This window comes from Notothenia coriiceps, unplaced genomic scaffold (assembly GCF_000735185.1).
Source record: "Notothenia coriiceps isolate Sejong01 unplaced genomic scaffold, NC01 NC01_scaffold00020449, whole genome shotgun sequence".
Taxonomy (NCBI): domain Eukaryota; kingdom Metazoa; phylum Chordata; class Actinopteri; order Perciformes; family Nototheniidae; genus Notothenia; species Notothenia coriiceps.
The window spans coordinates 1-1,973 of NW_011353150.1; the positions used below are offsets into that span (position 1 = coordinate 1).

The 1,973-nt window shown below is 46.7% G+C and overlaps 1 protein-coding gene across 1 annotated transcript; it reads left to right on the plus strand.

Moving 5' to 3' along the window:
* The first annotated feature begins 16 nt into the window (after positions 1-16).
* dytn (dystrotelin) lies at positions 17-1,544 on the plus strand. Its single transcript, XM_010779570.1, has 4 exons — positions 17-357; positions 476-561; positions 1,102-1,184; positions 1,246-1,544. Exons 1-4 carry the CDS (start codon positions 275-277, stop codon positions 1,516-1,518), a joined length of 525 nt encoding a protein of 174 aa, XP_010777872.1. The 5' UTR covers positions 17-274; the 3' UTR covers positions 1,519-1,544.
* Positions 1,545-1,973: the final 429 nt, after the last annotated feature.

Genomic DNA, 1,973 nt, shown 5'->3' on the forward strand with positions numbered 1-1,973 from the left:
GTTTGTCCCCTGTCTCCAGTGGACACGGTGTAGTTGATGGTTTGTCTCCAGTGGACACGGTGTAGTTGATGGTTTGTCTCCAGTGGACACGGTGTAGTTGATGGTTTGTCTCCAGTGGACACGGTGTAGTTGATGGTTTGTCTCCAGTGGACACGGTGTAGTTGATTGTTTTTTTCCAGTGGACGCTGTGTTTTGTCGACACGTCACCACGGTGCTCCCTCACAGAAAGGAAGTCAGCTTGGACAGACAGGAAGTGACCCGGGCTCTGAACAGGATGTTCCATAGCGTGGGACAGGAAGTGCCGGGTCATGCGACTCTGGAGGAAACGTGCAGCCTGATGTTCGGGATCAACGACCGGTCTGTGAATAACATCATTTATTATCTATGTCTTTTATATCTTATATTATCTTAATTATTTATGTATTATTTATTATTATTTATGTGTTATGTATTTATTATTATATGATGTGTTCAGGAGCGGCTCTGGATTTATTTCCTCTGCGTCTCTTCAGACGTCTCTGATCGCACTGTCAGCAGAAACGCTGCACAGGAAGTACACAGGTGAGGCTCCTTCACAATAAAAGCCTGGTGTCGTGGCTGAACCTGTCTCTGCGGTCCTGCCTGATGGCTCCCACAAGATTGCTGACATCCTAGTGGATTCATCTTCTTATTATAGACACATGCATTTCCAAACATTTGGACTACCTATGTTGTAAATGTATTATCTCTTCAATTTACACACGGCATCTATTGTACGTCTGTCCTTCCTGGGAGAGGGATCCCTCCTCTGTTGCTCTCCCTGAGGTTTCTCCATGTTCCCCTTTAAACTGTGGGCTTCTCTCTGGAAGTGTTTCCTTGTACGATGTGAGGGTCTAAGGACAGAGGGTCTAAGGACAGAGAGTGTCGTATTGTCATACTGATATTCTGCACAAACTGTGAAGACCACTGAGACATATATATAAATAAACATTGATTGATTGATGGATGTTGTTGTCAGTAGAACAGTGTGTGCCCTTCACAATAAGAGTCTTGTGTCAGTGTGTCTCCTTCACAATAAGAGCCTAGTATTGTGCCCTTCACAATAAAAGCCTCTTTGTGCAGCTCTGATTGGTGTAGCAGTGCAGTGTGGCTCCGCCTCCATCAGCCGCTCCGGTCTCCGGGCTTTGCTTCAGGATCTGAGCCAGGTAAGAACGGACTACATTTCCCAGCATGCCCTCTGCTCCTTTCACCCTGTGATGTGTTCAGGTTCCCGCGGCGCTGCAGGAGGACGGAGCGTTCGGGCAAGTGGAGGCGGCGGTGAGCTCTTGCTTTGAAAGGGTGAGAACAGGAAGCAGACAGCTGATTGGAGGTCGTCATGGTGACACGGCCAGCGGAGAACACGTGTTGTCATGGCTACGGGGCGAGCCACCGCTGTTGCTATGGCTACCCACACTGTACCGCCTGTCCGTCAGTCAGGATGTCCGTCACGACGTGCGCTGCCACACCTGTAAGACCCGCCCCTTCACCGGCCTCAGGTGAGCCAGTCAGAACAGTTGTTTACTGTGAGCCAATCAGAGCCAATCAGAACGCTTAATTTACTGTCAGCCAATCAGAACACTTAGTTTACTCTGAGCCAATCAGAATGAATGTTTTTTTTTGTAATATTTTATTCATAATTTTCAGGTTTATGCAACAACACATACACAGTGCTACTGTATGTGCAGAGGCCTGTTGGTTCATCAGATGATATACCTGGTGGCGTCAGTAATGCATCTATAGACTCTAAATGAGGCTGCCAGACCTTCAGAAAGGTGTTATATCTAGGGCCGGGACTTTAACGCGCTAATTAAGATTAATTAATTACACAAAAATTAACGCGTTAAAAAAATTAACGCATTTTAATCGCACTTATTTTTGCACCGCGGAACGTTTCTCACTGGATGAGTTTCAGGGGTATCGATTATACTGGAGCACCAACTAACGTTCATGACTTC

Bases quoted from the DNA above. Each gene is read 5' to 3' on its own strand.
- dytn (XM_010779570.1), top strand. From the start codon at position 275: ATGTTCCATAGCGTGGGACAGGAAGTGCCGGGTCATGCGACTCTGGAG. The intron at 562-1,101 runs GTGAGGCTCCTT...CTCTTTGTGCAG, and splicing joins GCTGCACAGGAAGTACACAG to CTCTGATTGGTGTAGCAGTG. The intron at 1,185-1,245 runs GTAAGAACGGAC...TGATGTGTTCAG, and splicing joins TGCTTCAGGATCTGAGCCAG to GTTCCCGCGGCGCTGCAGGA.